This window comes from Dryobates pubescens, chromosome 16, assembly GCF_014839835.1.
Source record: "Dryobates pubescens isolate bDryPub1 chromosome 16, bDryPub1.pri, whole genome shotgun sequence".
NCBI lineage: Eukaryota > Metazoa > Chordata > Aves > Piciformes > Picidae > Dryobates > Dryobates pubescens.
The window spans coordinates 5,306,042-5,328,814 of record NC_071627.1 but is presented as its reverse complement, the minus strand read 5'-3'; the positions used below and the strand labels follow the sequence as shown (position 1 = coordinate 5,328,814).

Here is a 22,773-nt window from a genome sequence, read left to right as displayed (position 1 = left end):
AGAAGCCATCTGAGCCGGCGGCAGCTGCCGGAGCCACTGCGGGCACGGAGCCTTCTCGCCCCCCGGCGCGCCGCGGGGCGCCCAGCTCCCTGCCCACCGCCCTGTGCCCACCGCGGGGCCAGGGGCTGAGGGAGCGAGGCAGGGGAAGGAAAGGAGGGAGGGAGGGAGGGAGGGAGGGAGGATGATGTGAGCTGCGCCAGGCAGGGCTGAAGGGCAAGGGAGGGTCCCCGCGGGGTGAGGCAGGACGGAGCCCGGCCCCAGCCGCCCGGCCCCCATGTCCAGAGGAGGGGAGATGGTTTACATCCCGGATGACTCCGACTTCAGCTCCTTCAGGGCTCAGTGCGAGAGCCCGGAGGGCTGGCACTGCCGCTACAACAAGGCTGGCATCACGGTCTGGAGTCAGGGCCAGGAGGAGAGCTGCGCCGTCCAGAAAATCAAGGTAAGGAGAAGCCTGCGGCTTGCAGGACCGCCCACCCTGCCCCTGCCCCTGCCCCTGCCCCTGCCCCTGCCCCTGCCCCTGCCCCTGCCCCTGCCCCTGCCCTGCCCTGCCCCTGCCCTGCCCTGCCCCTGCCCTGCCCCTGCCCTGCCCCTGCCCTCCCCTGCCCTGCCCTGCCCCTGCCGGGCTGGCCCAGCCTGCAGGTGCCCAGCCTGCTGGTGCCCAGCCTGCTCCAGCCTGCCCGGGGGGCCGTTTCTAGCCCCCTCAGAAAGCATCCTCAGAGGTAACTTCCCCAGCTTGCCAAGCTGCTCCTCGGGGCTCTCACTCCTTGCCCCGTGGCTTTAGCCTTTTCAGCCTGCCAGGTGCCCCCCTGCAGCTTCCCACCCACACCCCCCTCTGGGCTCACCTCGCAGGGGGGCAGAAGCAGGCAGGAAGGGCCTAAGATTGCTGATAGGATGGGGATGGCCTCCTTGGGAGCCCCCCCCCCCCCCCCAAGGCATGAGATAGGTTGGGAGGATGTCTCCCTGCTGCCCCTCTCCTGGCCACAGCATCCTGGGGTACATCACTTCGTGTCCTGCACTCTACATGCATCCTGCAGAGGTTAGGAGCCCCCCAGGAGGTTTGGGGCTCGCCAGGGCCTGGCTCTGCAGCAGGATCAGTGAGGTTCAACCATCCCTCAGCTCATCAGACCTCAGTGCTTGGCTGCATGGCACCAGTGGCACTGCCAGGTGGCCCTGGGTACGCCAAGAGGGGTTACAAGGGGCATGGGAGCCCCGTCAGGGGGTGAGCCCTGGGTGGGAGCATCCTGCCTGGGCAGTGCTCGGCTCCAGGGCTGGTGTCCTGGGCAGGATTTGGGTGCTCCTGCCCACTGAGGGTGAGGAGTGCTGGGCAGGGATGGCATCCACCTAAGCAAGGAGGGCCAGAGGACCTTCCCTCCAGGCCAGCCAAGCTCAGAGAGCTGTCAACCAGCAGAGTCAGGGAAGGGCTGGCTGCCCTGGAGAGCAGGGCAGGAGTGGGGAGGTGGTGAGGAGGCATCAGGGGTACAGTGCAGCAGGGAAGGCTCTTCCACCCCTCTCCTGAGCACAGAGCCACTGGAAGCCTCTCTGGGGTGCCTGAACTGCAGAGGATGCAGCTGGGGGGACAGGAGGAGGAGCTGGGGTTGCACTGCTGGCATGGATGGAGGCCCTGCAAGGCCAAGGTGAGGAGGAGGAGGAGGAGCAGCACTCTGCAGAGGTCTACACCTCTGCAGGACACCATGAGCCAGGGAAGAGCTTCTGGACTAGGGTCAGGGAGAACTTTAACCAGCTGGGGAGGAACAAGTCCACAAGCCCAGGCAGGATGCCCCTGGGGGTGCTGAGGGGTCTGGCCCTGGCCCTTGTGAAGAGTCCTGGTGACCACAGGAGGTCCCTGGTGACTGGGAAGAGGTGACATCCACCTTCCAGAGGGCCAGAGGGATGCTGCAGGGCACCGTGGGTTGCTGCTCTGCCACCTCAGTCCCGGGCAGGTGATGGAGAACATCCTGCTGGAAGGACCCACGGGGTTGGTAAGCAGAAGTGGAGACCTCCCAAGGAGCAGCCTTGCCTGGCCAGCCTGCCTGCCTCCTGCAGGGAGAGGGCTTGAGCAGGCTTCCCTCTGCCTCCTCACTGCCATCCTGGGGAGACCTGAACTGCAGAGGAGGATGCTGAGGTGTTTGCATCCCAGAGCCCCAGGGCTTGGAAGGGGCCTCTGGAGCTGATCCAGCCCAAGCCCCTGCTGAACCAGCACCCCCCACAGCAGCCTGCCCAGGAGCACAATGGAAGCTCCCCAGAGAAGGAGAGGAGGAGTCCCTCCTGAACTGGTCTCAGTTCTCCAGCTGTGGCCTCCCTAGGACAGAAGAGAAGGGGAAGAGAACCTCCCTTGCCCTGCTGGCCACACTCTTCCTGATGCACCCCAAGAGACTCCTGACCTTCCTGGGGAGCAGGGCACACTGCTGGCTCATGGGGAACTTGGCCCCCAGCACTCCCAGCTCCTTCTCCATGGAGCTGCTCCCCAGCAGGTCACCCCTCAGCCCTGCTGGTGCATGGCACCTGGGGGCCCTGCAGCCCCAAGGCTCTGGGTTCTCCCCAGGCCCCTGGGGGGGCCCAGAAGCTTTGGGCCTTTGGGTCTCATTGGAGCCCCAGGGCTCCCTGCAGCACCAGGGCTCTGCTCTCCCTGGGGCTCTGCTGTGTCCCTGAGCTCCCAGAGATCTGCAGCCCCAAGGCTTTGGGGTCCCACTGGGGGCTCTGGGGTGCCTGCAGCCCTGGAACTTTGGGGTCCCTCTGGGGGCTCTGGGGGTGCCTGCAGCCCTGGAACTTTGGGGTCCCACTGGGGGCTCTGGGGGTGCCTGCAGCCCTGGAACTTTGGGGTCTCTCTGGGGGCTCTGGGGGTGCCTGCAGCCCTGGAACTTTGGGGTCCCTCTGGGGGCTCTGGGGGTGCCTGCAGCCCTGGAACTTTGGGGTCTCTCTGGGGGCTCTGGGGGTGCCTGCAGCCCTGGAACTTTGGGGTCTCTCTGGGGGCTCTGGGGGTCCCTGCAGCCCTGGAATTTTGGGGTCTCTTGAGGGGCTCTGGGGGTCCCTGCAGCCCTGGAACTTTGGGGTCTCTTGAGGGGCTCTGGGGGTGCCTGCAGCCCTGGAACTTTGGGGTCTCTCTGGGGTCTCTGGGGGTGCCTGCAGCCCTGTTATTTTGGGGTCTCTCTGAGGGCACCATCGTGGCTTTGCATTCTGCACCTTCACCTCTGCCCCTTGGGGTGTGCAGGCTCCCAGAGCATCACCCAAACCCAGGCCTTGGGTGCAAAGGGTCCAGGGGCCATGGTTAAGGAGGCTCTCTGGGGCCCTGAGTGCTTGCAAGGGCACAAACCACCTCAGCTCAGCTGGAGGCTTGCAGGGGATGTGTGGGTGAGGGTGGGAAGAGGCCTCTGGAGCCGATCCAGCCCAACCCCCTGCTGAATCAGCACCCCCCACAGCAGCCTGCCCAGGAGCACAATGGCCCAGGGGGGGCTGGAAGCTCTCCAGAGAAGGAGGCTCCACAGCCTCTCTGGGCAGCCTGCTCCAGGCCTCCAGCACCCTCATGGTGGTCAGCACCCCAGAGCCCAGAGGGTGGCCAGGGGCTGGGTGCCAGCCTGTTCCTGGGGCAGCACTGGGGTGTGGGGAGCATTTGAGGTGCTGGAGGCACAGCTGCTGCCTGGCTCCACCTGCACAGGTTGGGAAGGACCTCCTGAAGTCCAACCAAGTTCAAGGAAACTCAGCCCAGCAGAGGGGAGGCCTCGGAGAGAGGGGACCCCGGGTGGGGGGCAGTGGGGCTCTGAGGACCATCACAGCCAGCCTGGCTCAGTGCCTCCTCCCTGTGGCTTTTCCCTGCTCTGGAGAGGGCCTGGGCAGGGTGCAGGGATCAGCACTGCCCAGGGAGCCTTCCCAAAACAGGGGGTGGAGGATCCCAGGCTGTGTGGAAGGGTTGAGGTGGACAGGTTGGGGCTGGAGGCCAGGAGAGCCCCAGTTCCCCCACGGGGCAGGTGGAACCTGAGGGGTCCCTGGGAAGCTGGAGCTTGGGATTTGCTCCACCAGAATTCCCTGTGGACAGCCTGGGTTTGGGCTCTGCCCCAGCTGGCCACCTCCATTCCTGTGTGCCTGCAGAGGGCTGACGGTGCTCAGGCTGCAGTGGGGCAAAGCCTGTGCTGGCCCCCAGGGCTTCCAGGAGGACCACCTCCAGCTGCAGACAACCTTCACCCTCCAGCAGCAGCAGCAGCAGCAGCTTCAGCCCCATCTGGGAGTGCTTGGCTGGGAAGAAGGAGCAGGAGGAAGGGGTTGGGTTGGGTTGGGTTGGGTTGGGTTGGGTTGGGTTGGGTTGGGTTGGGTTGGGTTGGGTGGGGTTGGGTGGGGTTGGGCTCCTCCACGGTGCCCTTGGGAGTGCATCACAGCTCCAAGCCTGGCCTGGGCATGACTTCAGCAGGCTGGCCACAAACCAGGCCAGCAGGGGACAGCTTGCCTGAGATTGCTGGGACCTGCCCCCACCTTCAGCAGGGCCATCTCCAGTGACAGGGCCCTGCTGCCCAGCTCATCAAAGATGCAGAGCCTCTAAAGAGCAGCGGCTGGCATCCCCGGGTGCCTGCATCAATAATGCACTCCCTGCCTTGGCCAGCAGCTCCACAGCTCCAGTTACAGCCAGGCCCACACCAACCACCCCCACCCTGCACCCAGGAGCAGCAGGGCAGGGCAGGAGCATCCCCTTGCACGGTGCTGGAGGAGCAGGGGGTGAGGGCATGGGGCCAGGCTCTTGTCAGCGGTGCCCAGGGACAGGGCGAGGGGCAAGGGGCACAAACTGGCACCCAGGAGGCTCCATCTGAACAGAAGGAGAAATTTCTTGGGTGTGAGGGTGCTGGAAGGTCTGAGCTCCAGCATCAGGAGCTGCTACCCCCCTGCTGCTGCTGCCAAGCCTGCTGACACAGAAGGCTTGGGGGGATCACAGGAGAAGCCTCTGGGCTCAGCCAGGGGGAAGGGAGTTGTGGACTGGAGATTTGGGTTGGGGGTTGTGGAGTGTGGATTGGAGCTGTGGATTGGGAAGTGTGGACTGGAGATTTGGGCTGTGGGCTGTGGATTGGGCTTGTGGATTTGGGGCTGTGGATTGGTGATTCTATGATTCCATCCTCCCAACCAACCCAAACCATTCCATGGTTCTATGATCCCACCCCAAACCATTCCACAGCTCTGTGATCCCTACCTAAACCCCTCCATGATTCCATAACCCCAAATCCTTCCATGATTCTATGACCCCAGCCCAAACCCTTCCATGACTCTCTGACCCCAACCCAAACCCTTCCATGATTCTCTGACCCCAGCCCAAACCCTTCCATGATTCCATGACCCCAACCCAAACCCTTCCATGATTCCCTGACCCCAGCCCAAACCCTTCCATGACTCTCTGACCCCAGCCCAAACCCTTCCATGATTCCCTGACCCCAACCCAAACCCCTCCATGATTCCATGACCCCAGCCCAAACCCTTCCATGATTCCCTGACCCCAACCCAAACCCTTCCATGATTCCCTGACCCCAACCCAAACCCTTCCATGACTCTCTGACCCCAACCCAAACCCTTCCATGATTCCATGACCCCAACCCAAACCCTTCCATGATTCCATGAAGTCTCCTCTGCTGGTAGGCACAAAAGGAGGGCTGCAGCCCCCTCCTCATCCACCAGCCACCAGGCAGCTCTACCTGAGGGCACGAGGTCCTTGTACCCACTGCTGCCCTCCTGCCTTTGCACTGCAAGCTGGCAGCAGGGCTGCTGGCTCCACCTGGGCTGTCCTGAAGCAGGGGCATGGATCCTCCATGGCACACCTGGCCCTGGCTCCATAGCAGCATGAGGGCATGGCACCAACCTGGGCCAGCAGGGACAGGAGGAGAGGGAATGGCTGGGAGCTGGGAGAGGGGAGACTGAGACTGGAGAGGAGGAAGAAACTCTTCCCAGTGAGGCTGGGGAGACACTGGCACAGGCTGCCCAGGTGGCTGCCCCCTGCCTGGAGGTGTTCCAGGCCAGGCTGGATGAGGCCCTGGGCAGCCTGGGCTGGTGGGAGGTGTCCCTGCCCATGGCAGGGGGCTGGAGCTGGATGAGCTTTGGGGTCCCTTCCAACCCAGCCCCTGCTGTGAATCTGTGAACCTAAAGTCCTCACTGCCTGATGGGCACAGCTCCCTGCACAAGTCCCTGCTGAGACCCTCTCCCTGTGTCCCCCTCCCCCAGCCTCACCTCTGCTGCCAGGCTGGCCCTGCTGAGACCCTCTCCCTGTATCCCCCTGCCCCAGCCTCACCTCTGCTGCCAGGCTGGCCCTGCTGAGACCCCCTCCCTGTGTCCCCCTGCCCCAGCCTCACCTCTGCTGCCAGGCTGGCCCTGCTGAGACCCCCTCCCTGTATCCCCCTGCCCCAGCCTCACCTCTGCTGCCAGGCTGGCCCTGCTGAGACCCCCTCCCTGTATCCCCCTGCCCCAGCCTCACCTCTGCTGCCAGGCTGGCCCTGCTGAGACCCTCTCCCTGTGTGCCCCTCCCCCAGCCTCACCTCTGCTGCCAGGCTGGCCCTGCTGAGACCCTCTCCCTGTGTCCCCCTGCCCCAGCCTCACCTCTGCTGCCAGGCTGGCCCTGCTGAGACCCTCTCCCTGTGTCCCCCTGCCCCAGCCTCACCTCTGCTGCCAGGCTGGCCCTGCTGAGACCCTCTCCCTGTGTCCCCCAGCCTCACCTCTGCTGCCAGGCTGGCCCTGCTGAGACCCCCTCCCTGTGTCCCTCTCCCCCAGCCTCACCTCTGCTGCCAGGCTGGCCCTGCTGAGACCCTCTCCCTGTGTCCCCCTGCCCCAGCCTCACCTCTGCTGCCAGGCTGGCCCTGCTGAGACCCTCTCCCTGTGTCCCCCAGCCTCACCTCTGCTGCCAGGCTGGCCCTGCTGAGACCCCCTCCCTGTGTCCCTCTCCCCCAGCCTCACCTCTGCTGCCAGGCTGGCCCTGCTGAGACCCTCTCCCTGTGTGCCCCTCCCCCAGCCTCACCTCTGCTGCCAGGCTGGCCCTGCTGAGACCCTCTGCCCGTGTGCCCTCCCCTCCAGACCCGCCTGTGCTGCAAGGATGTGGCTGCCGAGACGCTGTACGACGTGCTGCACGACTCTCACTACCGCAGCAAGTGGGACTCCAACATGATCGAGACGCACGACATCGGCCGCCTCACCGTCAACGCCGACGTGGGCTACTACTCCTGTGAGCATCCCCCCGATGGCAGCCCCCGACAGCCCCCAGGCCCCCCGCGGCACCCTCCGGCAGCCCCAGGATACCTACCCCTCGGCACCCCCCAGCCCTGCCTGGGCACCCCCCGGCACCCCCCAGCACCCCCGCGGCACCCTCCGGCAGCCCCAGGATACCCCTCGGCACCCCCAAGCCCTGCCTGGCCACCCCCCGGCACCCCTCAGCCCCCACTGCCCACCCCCCGGCACTCCCAGGGCACCCCCCGGCACCCTCCAGCCCCCACTGCCCACCCCCTGGCACTCCCAGGGCACCCCCCGCCACCCCCCAGCCCCCACTGCCCACCCCCTGGCACTCCCAGGGCACCCCCCGCCACCCCCCAGCCCCCACTGGCCACCCCCCGGCACTCCCAGGGCACCCCCGGCACCCCCCAGCTCCCACTGGCCACCCCCCGGCACTCCCAGGGCACCCCCCGGCACCCTCCAGCCCCCACTGCCCACCCCCCGGCACCCGCCAGCCTCCCCTGGGCATCCCCCGACCCCCATGAGCTCCCCCCTGGGCACCCCTTCCCGCACTCCCAAGGCACCCCCTAGCACCCCCCAACCCCTTCTGGGCACCCCCCGACATCCCCCAACCCCTCCTCGGCACTCCCCAATGCCGCCCAGACTCCCCTGGGCACCCCCCAACCCCTTCTGGGCACCCCGCATATCCCCCAGCCTCCCCTGGGCACCCCCCGACCCCCTTGAGCTCCCCCCTGGGCACCCCTCCCCGCACTCCCAAGGCACCCCCTAGCACCTCCCAACCCCTTCTGGGCACCCCGCATATCCCGCAGCCTCCCCTGGGCACCCCCCGGCGCCCGCCAGACTCCCCTGGGCACCCCCCAGCACCCCCCGACCCCCTTGAGCTCCCCCCTGGGCACCCCTCCCCGCACTCCCAAGGCACCCCCTAGCACCCCCCAACCCCTCCTGGGCACCCCCCGACACCCCCTCAGCCGCCCATGGGCACCTCCCAAGCACCCACTGGGAACCCTCCGGCACCCCTTGGCACCCCCCAGTCGTCCCTGCCCCCCTCCTCGGCACCCCCTGGGCATGCCCCGGCACTCCCAGGGCACCCCCTCCCTCCCTCCCTGCCCTCCCCAGTGTGCCCCGATGGGCATCGGGCTCGGGGCCGTCCCCCCCCCCCCAGGGAAGTGCCCAAGCCCCCTGAAGAACAGAGACTTCGTCACCCTGCGCTCCTGGCTGCCCCTGGACGACGACTTCATCATCCTCAACTACAGCGTCAAGCACCCGGTGAGCCCCGGGCTGGCAGCGGCCCTGCCTGCCCCTGCCCGGGCACACGGCTGGCACGGCTCGGGCTGGGCGGCGGCGCGGGCAGCCTCCGAGGTGGGCAAGCGCCGGCTGTAAGCAAGGACCTTGGAGGGGCTGGGGAGTGGCCAGGGAGGGGCAACCGAGCCGGGGGAGGGGCTTGGGGAGGGGGATGTCCCCCGTGCCCCCTCCGCCACCACCCCCCCCCCAGCTGGGGGATGCCCACAGGGACCTGCCCGGTGCAGCTCTGGGGGCACCGGCAGCATAGTTAGGCGGTGGGGTGGAGCCCCCCCAGCTCCAGCTCGGCTTCCTTGGCAAGGCTCAGGAGAGCCTCCCCCTGCAGCCCCTCCAGCACTGCCCACCCTGGCACCAGCAGGCCAGATGCCACTCCAGGGCTGGGGCTGTCCCAACAGCCCCCCAGCTGTCACCCCAGCTCCCAGGGCTGGGGCTGTCCCCACAGCCCCCCAGCTGTCACCCCAGTTCCCAGGGCAGGGGCTGTCCCCACACCCCCCCAGCTGTCACCCCAGCTGTGCCTCTCCACCTCTGCATGGTGGTCCTGCAGCTGAGCATCCTTCAGCTGCTTCCTGCATTGGCTCCAGGGCTGGGGAGGAGCAGCTGAGGGGCCTGGGGGTGTTGAGCCTGGAGAAGAAGAGGCCACAGCTCGAGGGCTGGGGTCAGCTTTGGGCTCCTCACTCCAAGAAGGGCACTGAGGAGCTGGAGCAGGGCCAGGGAAGGGCAACCAAGGTGGGGAAGGGTCTGGAGAAGAGGGCTGGGGAGGAGCAGCTGAGGGAGCTGGGGGGGTTGAGCCTGGGGAAGAGGAGGCTGAGGGAGACCTCATTGCTCTCTGCAGCTCCCTGAGAGGAGGCTGGAGCCAGGTGGGAGCTGGGCATCGGGTGCCAGAGGGAGAGGCAATGGCCTGGAATTGTGCCAGGGGAGGCTCAGGGTGGGGAGGAGGAACAATCTCTGTGCTGCCAGGGTGGTCAGGGACTGGCCCAGGCTGCCCAGGGAGGTGGTGGAGTCCCCATGGCCGGAGGTGCTCAGGAACCCTGTGGCCATGGCACCTGGGGCCATGGCTTGGTGGCCATTGGGGGGGGGGGGGGGGGGTTGGGTTGGGTGATCCCAGAGGCCTCCCCCAGCCTCTTCCTGACTCCCTGATTCCCTTCCTGCAGAAGTATCCCCCCAGGAAGGACTTTGTGAGGGCTGTGTCCCTGCAGACAGGTTACCTGGTCAAGGCCAACGGTGCCAGGGGCTGTGTCCTCTATTACCTCACCCAGGTGGACCCTCGTGGTGAGTGCCCGGCCAGAGGGCAGCCTGGCAGCCTGGCCCTGCTCGGGGCTGGCACCCTTGGGACCCCCCCCACCCCCCCCAGCTCACCCCCTGGAGGCCCCCAGGTGGAGCAGGGGGGGAGGTTAGGTTGGCCAGCAGGAGGAAGGCCCTGGGGAGGGAGGGGGTGGGGAGGCAGCGGGGTGGGCTGCCCAGGCAGGTGGCGGAGTCTCCATCCCAGGGTCAGGGTGGATGTGGCCCTCAGCAGCCTGAGCCAGCTGCAGGGGTCCCTGCTGCCCTCGGGGGGGGGTGGGCAGGAGGCCCTCGGGGGCTCCCTCCCAGCCGGCTGCATTGGGTGCCCCGGAGCGGGGGCGAGCCAAGGAAGGAGGAGGCCCTCTGCCCCCTCTGGCCAGGGGGTGCCAGCAGCGCCCCCCTGGGGAGGCTCAGGCTGAAGGCTGGAGGCTCCTGGGGGGGCCCTCTGGGGCGGGCCAGGTGCTGGAGCTCTGGGGGGGTCTTGCAGGGTCGCTGCCAAAGTGGGTGGTGAACAGAGTCTCCCAGTTTGTGGCACCCAAGGTAAGCAGGGAGGGTGCCCAGAGTGGGGGGGACACGGGTGGCAGGGGTGCTGGGTGCCCCAAAGCTGCCCCTGAGGGTGCCCCAGGGGTCACAAGGTGCATGCTGGGTGCTCCAGGGCTTGAAGGGTGGGTGCTGGGTGCCCCAGGGGTCACAGGGTGCATGCTGGGTGCTCCAGGGATCACAGGGTGCATGCTAGGTGCCCCAGGGCTTGAAGGGTGGGTGCTGGGTGCCCCAGGGATCACAGGATGGGTGCTGGGTGCCCCAGGGATCACAGGGTGCATGCTAGGTGCCCCAGGGCTTGAAGGGTGTGTGCTGGGTGCCCCAGGGATCACAGGATGGGTGCTGGGTGCCCCAGGGATCACAGGGTGCATGCTAGGTGCCCCAGGGCTTGAAGGGTGTGTGCTGGGTGCCCCAGGGATCACAGGATGGGTGCTGGGTGCCCCAGGACCTGCAGGCTGGGAGCTGGGTGCCCCAGGATGATGCCCTGGCACACCCTGGGTCAGAGTGGTCCCAGCCATGCCCCAGCCCCTCCAGATGCCCCCAAAAACACTGCGGGCTCAGGGGGAGGCCTCAGGGAGCTGTGCCCACCCCACGGGGGGGAGGGGCAGGGAGGTGTGCCCGAGGTGTGCCTGAGCTGTGCCTCAGCTGTGCCCAAGGTGTGCCTGAGGTGTGCCTGAGCTGTGCCCGAGCTGTGCCTGAGGTGTGCCTGAGCTGTGCCTGAGGTGTGCCTGAGCTGTGCCTGAGGTGTGCCTGAGCTGTGCCCGAGCTGTGCCCGAGCTGTGCCTGAGCTGTGCCCGAGCTGTGCCTGAGCTGTGCCTGAGCTGTGCCCGAGCTGTGCCTGAGCTGTGCCCGAGCTGTGCCCGAGCTGTGCCTGAGGTGTGCCTGAGCTGTGCCTGAGCTGTGCCCGAGCTGTGCCTGAGGTGTGCCTGAGCTGTGCCTGAGCTGTGGCTGAGCTGTGCCCGAGCTGTGCCTGAGCTGTGCCCGAGCTGTGCCTGAGGTGTGCCTGAGCTGTGCCTGAGGTGTGCCTGAGGTGTGCCTGAGCTGTGCCCGAGGTGTGCCTGAGCTGTGCCTGAGGTGTGCCTGAGGTGTGCCTGAGCTGTGCCTGAGGTGTGCCTGAGCTGTGCCTGAGCTGTGCCCGAGCTGTGCCTGAGGTGTGCCTGAGCTGTGCCTGAGGTGTGCCTGAGGTGTGCCTGAGGTGTGCCTGAGCTGTGCCCGAGGTGTGCCTGAGCTGTGCCCGAGCTGTGCCTGAGGTGTGCCTGAGCTGTGCCTGAGGTGTGCCTGAGCTGTGCCTGAGGTGTGCCTGAGCTGTGCCCGAGCTGTGCCTGAGCTGTGCCTGAGCTGTGCCCGAGCTGTGCCTGAGCTGTGCCTGAGCTGTGCCCGAGCTGTGCCTGAGCTGTGCCCGAGCTGTGCCTGAGGTGTGCCTGAGCTGTGCCTGAGCTGTGCCCGAGCTGTGCCTGAGGTGTGCCTGAGCTGTGCCTGAGCTGTGGCTGAGCTGTGCCCGAGCTGTGCCTGAGCTGTGCCCGAGCTGTGCCTGAGGTGTGCCTGAGCTGTGCCTGAGGTGTGCCTGAGGTGTGCCTGAGCTGTGCCCGAGGTGTGCCTGAGCTGTGCCTGAGGTGTGCCTGAGGTGTGCCTGAGCTGTGCCTGAGGTGTGCCTGAGCTGTGGCTGAGCTGTGCCTGAGCTGTGCCTGAGCTGTGCCTGAGCTGTGCCTGAGGTGTGCTTGAGCTGTGCCTGAAGTGTGCCTGAGCTGTGCCTGAGGTGTGCCTCAGCTGTGCCTGAGGTGTGCCTGAGCTGTGCCTGAGCTGTGCCCGAGCTGTGCCTGAGGTGTGCCTGAGCTGTGCCTGAGCTGTGCCTGAGCTGTGGCTGAGCTGTGCCCGAGCTGTGCCTGAGCTGTGCCCGAGCTGTGCCTGAGGTGTGCCTGAGCTGTGCCCGAGCTGTGCCTGAGCTGTGCCCGAGCTGTGCCTGAGGTGTGCCTGAGCTGTGCCTGAGCTGTGCCCGAGCTGTGCCTGAGGTGTGCCCGAGGTGTGCCTGAGCTGTGCCTGAGGTGTGCCTGAGGTGTGCCTGAGCTGTGCCCGAGGTGTGCCTGAGCTGTGCCTGAGCTGTGCCTGAGGTGTGCCTGAGCTGTGCCCGAGCTGTGCCTGAGCTGTGGCTGAGCTGTGCCCGAGGTGTGCCTGAGCTGTGCCTGAGGTGTGCCTGAGCTGTGCCTGAGGTGTGCCTGAGCTGTGCCTGAGCTGTGCCTGAGCTGTGGCTGAGCTGTGCCCGAGCTGTGCCTGAGCTGTGCCCGAGGAGTGCCTGAGCTGTGCCTGAGCTGTGCCTGAGCTGTGCCTGAGGTGTGCCTGAGGTGTGCCTGAGCTGTGCCCGAGCTGTGCCTCAGCTGTGCCTCAGCTGTGCCTGAGCTGTGCCCGAGCTGTGCCTGAGCTGTGCCTCAGGTGTGCATGAGGTGTGCATGAGGTGTACCCGGGGTGTGCCCAAGGTGTGCCTGAGCTCTTCCTGAGCTGTGCCCAATGTGTGCCTGAGGTGTGCCTGAGCTGTGCCTGAGGTGTGCCTGAGGTGTGCCTGAGCTGTTCCCGAGCTGTCCCCGAGGTGTCCCCGCGCTGTGCCCGCGGTGCTGTGCCCAGGCTGTGCCCGCGGTGCTGTGCCCGCAGGCCATGAAGAGGCTGCACCAGGCGGGGCTGCAGTACCCGGCGTGGAAGCGCCAGCACCAGCCTGGCTACAAGCCCTGGGTGTACCCCGAGCAGAGCTCCCTGCCCAGCCTCAGCCTGGCAGAGCTCTCCCTGCAGCACGCAGACTCCCTGGAGCGCCTGGACGAGGCAGGGCTGCCCGAGGAGCCCCTGGGCACCGCTGACCACGAGCCCTGACCCCGACCCCCCCACGGCACCGCTCGGCCGCACGGGGTTGGCACCCGAAGCACTCACGGGGGCGGTTTGCTCCCACCCCTCCTCTTCTCACCCCTCCTCCTCCTCTCACCCCTCCTCTTCTCACCCCTCCTCCTCCTCTCACCGCTCCTCCTCCTCCTCTCACCCCTCCTCCTAATCCTCCTAATCCTCCCCATCCTCCTCTTCTTCCTCCTCCTCCTCTTGACTCCTCCCTCTTCTCCTTCTTCTCCACTGACCCCTCCTCCTCTTCCTCCTCCTCCTCAACCTCTTCCTCCTCAAACTCCTCCTCCTCAATCTCTTCCTCCTCCTTCTTCTTCTCCTCCTCCTCTTCCTCCTCCTTTTCCTCCTTCTTCTCCTCCTTCCTCTCCTCCTTCTTCTTCTCCTCCTCCTTCTTCTCCTCCTCCTTCTTCTCCTCCTCCTCTTCCTCCTCCTTCTTCTCCTCCTTCTTCTCCTCCTTCTTCTCCTCCTTCTTCTCCTTCTCCTTCTCCTCCTTCTCCTCCTCCTTCTCCTCCTTCTCCTCCTCCTCCCCCTCCCCCTCCACCCCCTCCTCCCCTTCCCCACCCTGCAACCCCCAATCTGACTCTGCAAGTCCTTCATTGGGCACCCAGGAGAGCCTGCAGCATCTTGGGCACCCATGGAGGTCCATGGTGGCCCATGGTGCCCCATGGAGGTCCATAGTTGCCTATGGAGGTCCTTGTAGGTCCATGGTAGTCCATGTTGGTGCACAGAGGTCCATGCAGGTCCATGCTGGTCCGTGGTGGCTCATGGAGGCCCATGGTGGCCCATGCAGGTCCATGAAGGTCCACATTGGTCCAGAGGGGCCCATGGAGGTGTCTCCACGTAGGAGGCAGAGCTGGCATTCAGGAGGAGGTGCCCCCCAGGCAGCTGGGCAAGACACAGAGGGAGGGCTCCAGAGGCTGTTAGGGGTTGGCAGGGACCTTTGAAGATCTTCAAGTCCAACCCCAACCCTCCCCCCCTGGCGGAAGCAGGAGGTTGCCTGGCACCAGGACATCCCTTTGCCACCGTGAGACCCTCTAGAGGTGCCCAGCAGAGAAGTGGGAGGTCTAGGGGGGGCCCTGCCAGGGCTTTGCAGCAGAGCTTCTCTGCCCCCAGCTCCAGCTCTGCCAGCCCCACCACCCCACCCAGCCCCTCCCAGGCTTTGTGTGACCCCCCTCCCCACCCCAGAGCAGCCCTCCCAGGTCCTCTCCCGGGCACCAGCCTAGCTCTGGGTCCTCCTTCCCCAGGTGGCACCCCGGCAGGGGGCTTGTGGCAGCCCCTGCCCCCCCCCCCCCCCGCTGCCTGCCACTGCTGCGGTTCCCTGGCACACAATAAAGGGCTCAGCGTGCGTGTGGCAGGCCTCTGGCGTGGCATGGGGCTGCCAGCGAGCTGGCACCAGGGGGAGGAGCCGGCACCGAGCTCACCGCGGGCTGGGCAGGAGGGCAAGCCCTGCCCTGCAACCCCCCAGGGCCCGGGGAGGGGAGCCTGGGCAGGGGGCGAGGTGCCCGGCGGCAGGGCAGGGAGCTGGGCTCCAGGGGTGAGGGGGTGTGGGCACGGGGCAGCCTCCAGAGGACGCCAGGAAGCTGCTCCAGACAGAGGGCCCCGGGGAACAGCCAGGCTGGCACTGGAGTTTCCGCCTCCCCCTCGGCCCCGCTGCCCCCAGGCTGCCTGCCCCGGGAGGGTTTCCATCTCATCATGCAACCACAGAAGGGCTTGGAGGGGGAGGAGACCTTTAAAGGTCACCCAGCCCAGCCCCCTGCAGCCAGCAGGGACAGCTGCACCCACGGCAGGATGCTCTCAGCCCCAGACAGCCTCCCCTGGGGTGGTGCCAGCCATGGGGCAGCTCCCAGCCCTCTGGGCAGCCTGGGCCAGGCTCTCCCCACCCCCAGGGTCAAACATTTCTCCCTTCTCTCCACTCTGAGTCTCCCTCTTGCAGTTCAAACCATCCCCCCTTGGCCTGGCACCACAGGCCCTGCTCAAAGCTCTGCCCCCAGCTTTCTGCTCAGTCCCCCCCCAGCCCTGCAAGGCCTCCAGAAGGTCTCCCTGCAGCCTTCTCTCCCCCAGGCTGTGTAAGGGCAATGCAAAGGGAGCCCTCACCCCTGCTGGTGCTGAGCTGCTCAGCTCCAGACCTGCCCCAGCCAGGCACAGGCTTAGGGCCAGGGCCAGGACGTGGCAGCTGCTGGCCCAGCCTGAGCTCTGCCTTGGCGGTGGCTGGGCACAACCCCCTGGCAGTCCCCAGGGCTTGCAGCTTGCCCAGTGCCCACCCTGGCTGGAAGGACTCCTCTGAGGCCTCCAGCCACACCTCCTGGCCACCTTCCCCTGGTGCTTGTCTCCGTGCTGCTGCCTCCTGCCTCCGGGCACCTCCTGCCCTCAGAGCCACATCCCACACCTGCCCTCACCCTGCAGCCCCTCTGCCAGCTGTGCCCACCCAGGGACCACCTTCCCCAGCAGGACCAGCAGCATTTCCTCTGCTCAGCCCTGCTGAGTCCTCCCCCCCGGGGGTCCCGAGGCAGAGGGGGTGCTGCACACCCAGGCTGGGAGCTGTGGCTGCAGGCAGCAGCAGGGAGAGCTCTGCAGCCGCTCCCTTGCTGCCTGCAAGCAGGAGCAGCAGGCAGGGCTCATGGCCATGGCACTCTGGGGCACGGTTTGATGGCCAGGGTGGGCTCAGGGGATGCTTGGGCTCACAGCACCACAGACCACAGGGCATTAGAGGCTGGGAGGGACCTCCAGAGACCATCCAGCCCAGCCCCCTGCCAGAGCAGCAGCACCCAGGGCAGGGCACACAGCAATGCAGCCAGGGGGGGTTGGAAAGGCTCCAGAGAAGGAGACTCCACAGCCTCTCTGGGCAGCCTGCTCCAGGCCTCTCTCACCCTCACTCTGGAGGAGTTTCTCCTCCTGTTGAGGTCAAAGCTTCTCTGTTCAAGTTTGCCTCCCTTGGTCCTTGTCTCACTCCTGTGCACCACCCAACAGAGCCTGGCCCCCTCCCCTTGCCCCCCACCCCTCAGCTATTGATAGGCATTGATCAGATCCCTCTCAGCCTTCTCCTCTCCACACTAAACAGCCCCAGGGCTCTCAGTCTCTCTTCACAGGGGAGATGCTCAGGGCTCCAAATCATCCTCCTGGCTCTGCCTTGGGCTCTCTCCAGCAGGTCTCTGTCTCTCTGGAGCTGGGGAGCCCAGAGCTGGACCCAGGATTGCAGCTGTGGTCTCAGCAGGGCAGAGCAGAGGGGCAGCAGAACCTCCCCAGCCCTGCTGGCCACATTTCTCTTGCTGCAGCCCAGGTCCCCACTGGCTCTCTTGGCCACCAGGGCACTTTGCTGTCCCCTGCAGAACTTGCTGCCCACCAGCACCCCAAGGTCTTTCTCCCTGGAGCTGCTCCCCAGCAGTGCAGCCTCTGACCTGCCCTGGTGCCTGCTGTGATTCCTCCCCAGCTGCAGGACTCTGCACTGGTCCTGATTGACCTTCCTGGGGTTTGCCTGCAGCCAGGTCTCATCCTGCCCAGCTCTGGCTGGCAGCAGAGCCTGAGGGCAGTCTGGCATCGTCAGAGAGCTTGCTGAGGGTGCACTCAGTCCCCAGCCCATCCTGCTTCTCTCTGTGGCTTTTGGGGCTCCTCTGATGCATCCAACCTCAGCTTGTGGCCAGCTCACCACGCTGTGCTGCCACCTCAGGCTGCTGCCCTGTTCTTCCCACCCCCCTGCCCCTTGCACCCCTCCTGCCCAGCCTGCCCTGGTGTCCAGCTCAGCATCCCAGGGGCCCAGCCCCTTGCAGCCACACCAGCAGGTCACAGCTGGCCCCTGTGCTGCTCCTGGGGGACGTGGTGGCATCAAGTGCCACCTCAGACCAGGATGGACAGGACAGTCATGACATCAAAGGCACAGGGAAGGTCAGGGCTCACAACCCTCCTGCTGGGGGTGCTGGGGGTGCTGGTGGCTCACATCCCTCCTGCTGGGGTGCTGGGGGTGCTGGTGGCTCACATCCCTCCTGCTGGGGTGCTGGGGGTGCTGGTGCCTCACATCCCTCCTGCTGGGGTGCTGGGGGTGCTGGTGGCTCACATCCCTCCTGCTGGGGTGCTGGGGGTGCTGGTGGCTCACATCCCTCCTGCTGGGGTGCTGGGGGTGCTGGTGGCCCACAGCCCAGTGGGACAAGGGCCAGGCACGTGGTGGCTGCAGCCCCACAGCAGAGCCCAGCTGGAGACCTCTTCCTGCCTGGCCCCGGGCAGAGAGGAGCCGCCCACGGTGCCGAGGTTGGAAAGGAAACGGGAAGCCGCTGCTGGAGGAGAGATTAGCCCAGAGGTGGTGATGTCAGCCAGCCTCCTGATGGATGGGCACTTGGGGACCTGGGCCCCCCTGTCCTCCTCACACACAGCTCCCACTGCCACTCCGCTGCCCCTAGCCCCAAAGGTGTCCCAGCTGGGGGCAGCCTGCGACTCCATCCTGCAGATCTTGGTAACTCCTGAGCTCATGGACAGGGCTTAGAGGGTCATGGAATGGGTTGGGTTGGAAGGGACCTTAAACATCATCCAGTTCCAACCCCCTGCCAGGGGCAGGGACACCTCCCACCAGCTCAGGTTGCTCAAGACCTCATCCAGCCTGGACTTCAACACCTCCAGGCAGGAGGCAGCCACAGCCTCCCTGGGCAGCCTGTGCCAGTGTCTCCCCAGCCTCACTGGGAAGAATTTCTTCCTCATCTCCAGCCTCAACCTCCCCTCTCTGCCAGCTCAAAGCCATTGTCCCTGGTCCTGGCACTCCCAGCCCTTGTCACAAGTCCCTCCCCAGCTCTCCTGGAGCCCCTTCAGGTACTGCAAGACCACTAGAAGCTCTCCCAGGAGCCTTCTCTTCTCCAGGCTGAACAGCTTGGGGCAGCTCTCACCTCTGTTGCCCACACTGGGACCATGAGCCCAGCAGGGAGCCCACCACAAGCCCAACTTACCTCCTGGCCTGGGCTGCAGGGCTGGAGAGGTCCAGTTTCCAGCTCCCCACTGCTCCACCAGGTCCTCCCAGTCCCATCTCTCCATCAGGTCCTCCCAGTCCCCATCTCTCCTCCAGGTCCTCCCAGTCCCTATCTCTCCACCAGTTCCTCCCAGTCCCATTTCTCCATCAGGTCCTCCCAGTCCCATCTCTCCACCAGTTCCTCCCAGTCCCCACTGCTCCACCAGGTCCTCCCAGTCCCCACTACTTAACCAGGTCCTCCCAGAGGCTCTCTGCCATGCCCTGCCAAATGGGATCACATCAGAGACAAGGTTGGAAGGGACCTCTGGAGATCTTCCAGTCCAACCCTACTTCCAAGGCAGGGTGGCAGAGAAAGGTCACCCAGGAGGTCTCTGGACTCAGTTCCAAGCCCACATTTCCAACTCTGCAATGTGGCATTTGTCCTCTAGGCACAAGCTCTGAGTGTCCCTCAGCCTTGCCCGCTCCCAGGAGGAGCTCCCAGCACCACCATCCATCTCCCAGCACCACCATCCATCTCCCAGCACCATCCAGCAGGGGTAGGGCTGGGGGGATGGATGGAGGGAGAGGTGGATGGATGGATGGATGGATGGATGGATGGATGGGTGGATGGGTGGGTGGATGGGTGGATGGATGGATGGGTGGATGGATGGGTGGGTGGATGGGTGGATGGATGGATGGATGGATGGATGGGTGGATGGGTGGATGGATGGGTGGATGGATGGATGGGTGGATGGATGAATGGATGGATGGGTGGATGGATGGATGGATGGATGGGTGGATGGATGGATGGATGGATGGATGGATGGGTGGATGGGTGGATGGGTGGATGGATGGATGGATGGGTGGATGGATGGATGGGTGGATGGATGGGTGGATGGATGGATGGGTGGATGGATGGATGGATGGATGGATGGATGGATGGATGGATGGGTGGATGGATGGATGGGTGGATGGATGGGTGGATGGGTGGATGGGTGGATGGATGGATGGATGGGTGGATGGATGGATGGGTGGATGGATGGGTGGATGGATGGATGGGTGGATGGATGGGTGGATGGATGGATGGATGGGTGGATGGATGGATGGATGGATGGATGGATGGATGGGTGGATGGGTGGATGGGTGGATGGATGGATGGATGGGTGGATGGGTGGATGGATGGATGGGTGGATGGGTGGATGGATGGATGGATGGATGGATGCATGGGTGGATGGGTGGGTGGGTGGGTGGATGGGTGGGTGGGTGGGTGGATGCATGGATGGATGCATGGGTGGATTGGTAGGCAGCTGGATACACAGATGTTGATAGATTGCCCAGGAAAGGCAGCAATGCCCAGGCCAATGGACAGGAAGGATCCAACCTTCACTTCATTCTTTGCTTATTGCAGCCCTTGCCAGCCCTTCCCCACAGGCCTCTCCCCTAGCCTGAGGGACATTCCCCCTCCTGCCCATCTGGCCTTTCCAAGGAGCAGTCACAACCTTCCTGCTGTGCCTGGCCCAAGGAGGCCAATACTTAAACACAGTTTGCAGCAGCAGCTGGGCAGCCACCAAGGAGGTCAGGAGGAGGTTCTGAAACCTGCACTGTGCAAAGTGGGTCAGCAAGAGGCCCTCAGAAAACAACTCAGCCACAGCAGACACACCATGGCTGCAGTGCCCTGCCACTATCCCACTGCTCTGCTGTGCCCTGGGCCCCCCTGGCACAGCCCCATGCCAGAAGAGGCCTCAGCCTGGCTTATCCTCCCAGCTGGGCTCTGGGAAAGGACAGTCCCTGCTGGCTGGCTCAGCAGAGGTTCCTGAGCAGGACAACATCCTGGGCTGCAGCAAGAGAAGTGTGGCCAGCATGAGGAGGATGTCCAAGGCTGCTGCCCCACAACACCCTCCAGCCTTTCACCACACCTGGTGGCAAAGCTGAGAGCTGCTCCCTACCCTCTGAGCCTCCTTCCCTGTCCCAGTGCTGCTCCCAGAAGCCATTCTGGGGGAGCCATGAGTGGTGTGGGAGAGGACCAAGCTGGAGGAGTCTGTGTGTGTGGACCAGCAGCTTCTGCTGACCACAGCCTCGCTCTACAAAGCAGAAGCAGAACCCAGCAGGAGCCCAGCACCATTTCTGTCTTCCTCCTCCCGCCCCACTCAGCTGCTCCAGCAGGATGGTGACACATCGCTGTGGCTGGGGACAGCACGGGTGGCCCCATGGACCACACTGGGGGTGGGGTGAGTGGAAAGGGTGTGTGGGGACCCTGTGGTCCAGCTCTGCAGGCTGGGCCCTCCCACTGTGCCTCTGAGAGGAAGCTGTTGGGCTGGCGTGAGCAGCAGAGCTCCTGGGAAGGCTGCTGAGGGCTGCAGGGGGAGTGGCTGGAGGGGCAGAGCAAAGGGGCTGGGGGCAACATCCCAGCTCCCCAGCTTCCCAGCTTCCCAGCTCCCCAGCATCCCAGCTCCCCAGCTTCCCAGCATCCCAGCATCCCAGCTCCCCAGCTTCCCAGCTCCCCAGCTTCCCAGCTCCCCAGCATCCCAGCTCCCCAGCTTCCCAGCTTCCCACCTTCCCAGCATCCCAGCTCCCCAGCTTCCCAGCTCCCCAGCATCCCAGCTCCCCAGCTCCCCAGCATCCCAGCTCCCCAGCATCTCAGCATCCCAGCTTCTCAGCATCCCAGCTTCCCAGCATCCCAGCTCCCCAGCTTCCCAGCTTCCCAGCATCCCAGATCCCCAGCTTCCCAGCTCCCCAGCATCCCAGATCCCCAGCTTCCCAGCATCCCAGCTTCCCAGCATCCCAGCTTCCCAGCATCCCAGCTCCCCAGCTTCCCAGCTTCCCAGCATCCCAGATCCCCAGCTTCCCAGCTCCCCAGCATCCCAGCTTCCCAGCATCCCAGCTCCCCAGCTTCCCAGCTTCCCAGCATCCCAGATCCCCAGCTTCCCAGCTCCCCAGCATCCCAGATCCCCAGCTTCCCAGCATCCCAGCTTCCCAGCATCCCAGCATCCCAGCATCCCAGCTCCCCAGCTTCCCAGCTTCCCAGCATCCCAGATCCCCAGCTTCCCAGCTCCCCAGCATCCCAGCTTCTCAGCTTCCCAGCATCCCAGCTCCCCAGCATCCCAGCATCCCAGCTTCCCAGCTTCCCAGCTCCCCAGCATCCCAGCTCCCCAGCATCCCAGCATCCCAGCATCCCAGCTTCCCAGCTCCCCAGCATCCCAGCTTCCCAGCTTCCCAGCTCCCCAGCATCCCAGCTTCCCAGCATCCCAGCTCCCCAGCTTCCCAGCATCCCAGCTTCCCAGCATCCCAGCTCCCCAGCATCCCAGCATCCCAGCATCCCAGCATCCCAGCTTCCCAGCATCCCAGCTTCCCAGCTTCCCAGCTCCCCAGCATCCCAGCTCCCCAGCATCCCAGCATCCCAGCTTCCCAGCTTCCCAGCTCCCCAGCATCCCAGCTCCCCAGCATCCCAGCATCCCAGCTTCCCAGCTTCCCAGCTCCCCAGCATCCCAGCTTCCCATCATCCCAGCTCCCCAGCATCCCAGCTTCCCATCATCCCAGCTTCCCAGCATCCCAGCTTCCCAGCATCCCAGCTCCCCAGCATCGCAGCTTCCCAGCTCCCCAGCATCCCAGCTCCCCAGCATCCCAGCTTCCCAGCATCCCAGCTCCCCAGCATCCCAGCATCCCAGCTCCCCAGCTTCCCAGCATCCCAGCTTCCCAGCATCCCAGCTCCCCAGCATCCCAGCATCCCAGCATCCCAGCATCCCAGCTTCCCAGCATCCCAGCTTCCCAGCTTCCCAGCTCCCCAGCATCCCAGCTCCCCAGCATCCCAGCATCCCAGCTTCCCAGCTTCCCAGCTCCCCAGCATCCCAGCTTCCCATCATCCCAGCTCCCCAGCATCCCAGCTTCCCATCATCCCAGCTTCCCAGCATCCCAGCTTCCCAGCATCCCAGCTCCCCAGCATCGCAGCTTCCCAGCTCCCCAGCATCCCAGCTCCCCAGCATCCCAGCTTCCCAGCATCCCAGCTCCCCAGCATCCCAGCATCCCAGCTCCCCAGCATCCCAGCATCCCAGCTTCCCAGCTTCCCAGCTCCCCAGCATCCCAGCTCCCCAGCATCCCAGCATCCCAGCTTCCCAGCTTCCCAGCTCCCCAGCATCCCAGCTCCTCAGCTTCCCAGCATCCCAGCTTCCCAGCATCGCAGCTCCCCAGCATCCCAGCTTCCCAGCATCCCAGCTCCCCAGCATCCCAGCATCCCAATTTCCCAGCTCCCCAGCTCCCCAGCTTCCCAGCTCCCCAGTTGCAAGAGCCTGAGGGACTGCCAGCACCAGGGGGCTGCTGTGAGAGGTGTGTGAGGGGCAGCCAGGTCGGGCAGGGGGCAAAGAAGAGGGTCCTGCTAAAACAGAAACCCTCCCAATGTCTCCCTGCCACCCCAGGCCCTGCTGCTCTCCTGCCCCTTGGATCACTCCCCCTCCTCCTCACTCCAACAAGGACACTGAGGAGCTGCAGCAGGGCCACAGAAGGGCAACACAGCTGGGGAAGGGTCTGGAGGACAGGGCTGGGGAGCAGCAGCTGAGGGAGCTGGGGTTGGTTAGCCTGGAGAAGAGGAGGCTGAGGGAGACCTCATTGCTCTCTGCAGCTCCCTGAGAGGAGGCTGCAGCCAGGTGAGGGCTGGGCTCTGCTTCCAAACAACAAAAGGGCAC

At 65.5% G+C, this 22,773-nt stretch overlaps 1 protein-coding gene across 1 annotated transcript; it reads left to right on the top strand.

The window, feature by feature from the left end:
* Nucleotides 1–229: 229 nt before the first annotated feature.
* On the top strand, nt 230–13,155 carry LOC128897920 (START domain-containing protein 10-like). The gene is made up of 6 exons (XM_054168403.1): nt 230–439; nt 7,030–7,177; nt 8,345–8,448; nt 9,633–9,750; nt 10,247–10,299; nt 12,943–13,155. Exons 1-6 carry the CDS (start codon nt 275–277, stop codon nt 13,153–13,155), a joined length of 801 nt encoding a protein of 266 aa, XP_054024378.1. The 5' UTR covers nt 230–274.
* Nucleotides 13,156–22,773: the final 9,618 nt, after the last annotated feature.

Coding starts and splice junctions, on each gene's coding strand:
- LOC128897920 (XM_054168403.1), top strand. CDS start 275: ATGTCCAGAGGAGGGGAGATGGTTTACATCCCGGATGACTCCGACTTC. Junction 7,178..8,344: donor CGACGTGGGCTACTACTCCT/GTGAGCATCCCC, acceptor CCCCCCCCCCAG/GGAAGTGCCCAAGCCCCCTG. Junction 8,449..9,632: donor ACTACAGCGTCAAGCACCCG/GTGAGCCCCGGG, acceptor CCCTTCCTGCAG/AAGTATCCCCCCAGGAAGGA.